The following is a 3,443-nucleotide window of genomic DNA, read 5'->3' on the forward strand; positions in this document are numbered from 1 at the left end:
AGGGGGAGGCCTTCAACGAGATGGATTGACACGGTGGCTGCGATGATGGGCTCAAGTATAGCAGGGATTGTGGGGCTGCCGCGGGATCGGGCAGTGTTTTGTTCTGCTGTGCATTGGGTCGCTATGAGTTGGAAACGACTCGACGGTACCTAACAACAACAGCAACAACTGGTTTGAGTAATTCTTTTTAGCCTTTGTGTGAGTTGTCATCAAATATTTTATTCCTATAGTCCAACAACACTTTATTTTTACCTCTTTTAGAGCATTTATTAAAGTTGGACTTAAATTTATTTACATGTCTGTCTCATCTTTGATGACTGGAGGGTCATCTAGTGTAAAAATGATGTTGTGGAGTTGTCTAACCTCCCCTAACTTTTTGAGGGGGGAGAGAGAATCAAGATAAACAGCCCAAAGTTGATTTCTATGAGGTGGAGGTCATATGTACCTCTTCTCTTCAACCTTTTTACCAATTCTGACACCAGCTGTCCTCTCTCATGGCATTTTCTATTTTGCTGAGTTTGATAATTCAATGTGGTGTTTTGAGCAAGCGGTGACGAATGATCACTCTACTCAAAATTTATGTCTTTCCACAATGTCAGGTTTATTAATACATAAGAATATCACCAAACCAAGAGTGGCTGCCTCCACACATGAAGGACTTGGACAAGCAAGAGTAGATAAACAGAGTTAGTACTTATTAGCTGGTGTCAGGGACGAGCTTGTGGATGATCCCAATGCCTGCAGTTTTTGTGATGAGGTCTGTAGTGACGCCTTCTTCACCTTGGTCGTGGTAATATCGGTGTTTGCTCTATTAGACTTCACAAGAGGAGTTAGGAGTAGTGCCACACTGGGAGTGTATAGGCTTAGATTGCAAGCGAGGACTTCTTGGGCAACAGGTGTCTAGATGGAAGAGACCCAGTGGGGCCAGCACAGGGTTATACTGGATGAACTGCTGCCGCCGATTGTTCCCCTTCACTGGAGGTTCCCACAGTGTGCCAGCTACTACCCAGTTGGCCACTGACAGCCATTACCTTAACCTTGCTGACACCTTCGGTGCTCCGAGCAGATAGAGTACCACACTGCAAACGTGTGGGTTAAGAGTGAAATCACTTTCAGGACTGCCTGCCTGAAAATGGAGTCTCCCCCACCAGACCTGGGCACCTTCTCGAGATGATGCTCATCTTAGCCACTCTGCTGAGGGAGTCAGACTATCGCTCATGTGATACCTGTGATATTGCTCCGAATGACGAACTACCATTCTGTTTGTCCTTTTATACTCCATAATCAGCATTTTCCCATCTTGTCTTTCTGTACCAGCCTTGTTCTGTCTTTTATGATTATTTCTGTTAGCTTGTCCACACCCTTCGTTACTTCTGTCACATCCTTATTTTATCATCACACTTGTTTAAACATTTGCTTACTATAACTCATATTTCTCATTTATGTTAACATACTTTTATTTTATTATTACATTTGTTCACTACAAGGGGCCACACAGAACTCACCCTTGAGCCTCACAGTTATAGCATTCATTAGGGAAGTAACAGGTTGTAATTCAGAATCAGAAACAATTCAGGTTACAGTTCTTCAGTCAGGACAGCCTTATCTCAGTTGTGTTTGACTCTCCCTGGCCCCTGTTCCCTCAGTCCTCTTGACTCCCTCGGCCCAGCTCTGCCCTGCTCAGGCAACTTAAAAACTCTTTAGCTCTGCCAAGAAGTGCCTAGAGTTACTTCACTCTGCCAGTAAGCCTCCGCCCAAAGGTGCTCAGTGCATTCTCTCTGTAGGTCTGTGAGCCTAGCCCCCCTAAGTGCCTAGAGGCACCTTACCCACCAGCAAACCCATGCTTAAAAGCACTTAGTTCTCTTGCTCCATGGGCTGGGAAGCCCACTGTGCTGTCATCTGCCAGTCTCCTAGTTCTGCTGCCTCTTCTGCCACTGTTTCTTTGCCACTGCTGCTGGCCATCTCTTGCCATCTCTAGTATGATAGCTCTCTGTTTCTTGGGTTTAGGAGGTTCCCAGCACAGGGACCCTGGATCAAAGGATTTGCTCTGCTCTTGTCTCTTCTTAGTGGTAGTCAGGTTCCCCTTCCTACTTCTAGGGTGACACATTTTAGGCTTAGTGGGATGGCAAAACTAGTCCTACTTGCTAGGGTTCCATGTCCCTTATGTTCATGGTCCCACCCGCAGAAGAGTACCACATACCTTATTTATATTATTAGTAAGCTATCCACAACACCTTATTCGCATAGTCTCACCCAGTCATTTGGTGGGAGTCTTCAGGGACTGGCTAGAAGGGCTATATTAAGTAATTCACTACTGGTTCTAGTCATAAATATCTTCTATAGTGACTGATACAGTGCCTTTTACAGAGTAAGCATTTAGGTAATGTTGTAGAATTGAATCAGTGACTGTTTTTTTTTTTTTTTTTTTAGTTTTCTTTTTTTCCCCTGAGGAAACTAAGGTGCAGTGGCAAGAAGTGATTCCCCTCACTGTTCTCTAACATACTCTTCCCACCAGTGCACCCAGGTGATTTAAAGGACCTCAGCCTCTGGATGCCTTGAAGACACAGAATATTCCACATAATGGATTTATAACTGATAATAAGAAATAAATTTTGTATAGTAATGACAATGAGCAAAACTGTAGAATTAAATAAAAAAACACCCAATAACATTAATTTGGGCTTTGGGTTAAATCATTGCAGTTTAAAAGTTTAACTATGTGAATTAAACACTTAATGAAAGCCAGCTCATCCTAAAAACTTTGAAATCCTGATTCTCTTTGGTCTTCTTAACAGATTTCTTCTTTGTTCTTCCAGAAACTTTGATTTTGAGGATATCTTTGTGAAGATTCCCCAAGCAATTGCTCAAGTGTCCAAGGAAGCTGGAGTTGAAAAATTGATTCATGTTTCTCATCTGAATGCTAATATTAAAAGCTCTTCTAGATATCTGAGAAATAAGGTTAGTAACATGTTAATGTGGGAAGTGATTCACAGAACTAGAGTTTCTTGGCCCCTTTGAGATGTGATATAAGTGTGAAGGGTTTTTCACTGACATATCTCCAGAATTCAAAGAGTTTTAAATTCTCCATATCTGGAACTAGAAGTGTACGTGTGCATGTTTTGACATTTTTGTTGAGTATTTTCTGTTTGCGGAGAACTAAAGGAGCTTCAAAGATAGGTAAACCATACTACTTTCCCTCAAATGCTTAAGTTTCTTGTGGGCATAACAGAATTACATAGTAAACATCATAAAAGGTAGAGTATTATTTCTACCAAAACATTCATACCTGTGGCACCTTACAAGATTAAAGAACCACATTCCTCTGTCCTTACATAGTCATGGTTTTATGCCACTCTTTTTTTTTTTTTAGGATTTGGGTGAAGATTTACAGAGTAAATTCACTTTTCATACAGCAGTTCACATATACTTTGTCTCATGTCATT

The 3,443-nt window shown here is 41.6% G+C and overlaps 1 protein-coding gene across 1 annotated transcript in view; it reads left to right on the forward strand.

The window, feature by feature from the left end:
* The window catches only part of NDUFA9 (NADH:ubiquinone oxidoreductase subunit A9), a 73,687-nt gene that overhangs the window by 28,087 nt on the left and 42,157 nt on the right, over positions 1–3,443 (forward strand). The window contains exon 5 of the mRNA XM_007937190.1: positions 2,817–2,958. Within this exon, the coding sequence (XP_007935381.1) occupies positions 2,817–2,958 (142 nt within the window). The remainder of the gene's footprint in view (positions 1–2,816; positions 2,959–3,443) is intronic.

This window comes from Orycteropus afer, unplaced genomic scaffold (assembly GCF_000298275.1).
Source record: "Orycteropus afer afer isolate SDZICR_OR568_19922 unplaced genomic scaffold, OryAfe1.0 scaffold00040, whole genome shotgun sequence".
Lineage (NCBI taxonomy): Eukaryota > Metazoa > Chordata > Mammalia > Tubulidentata > Orycteropodidae > Orycteropus > Orycteropus afer.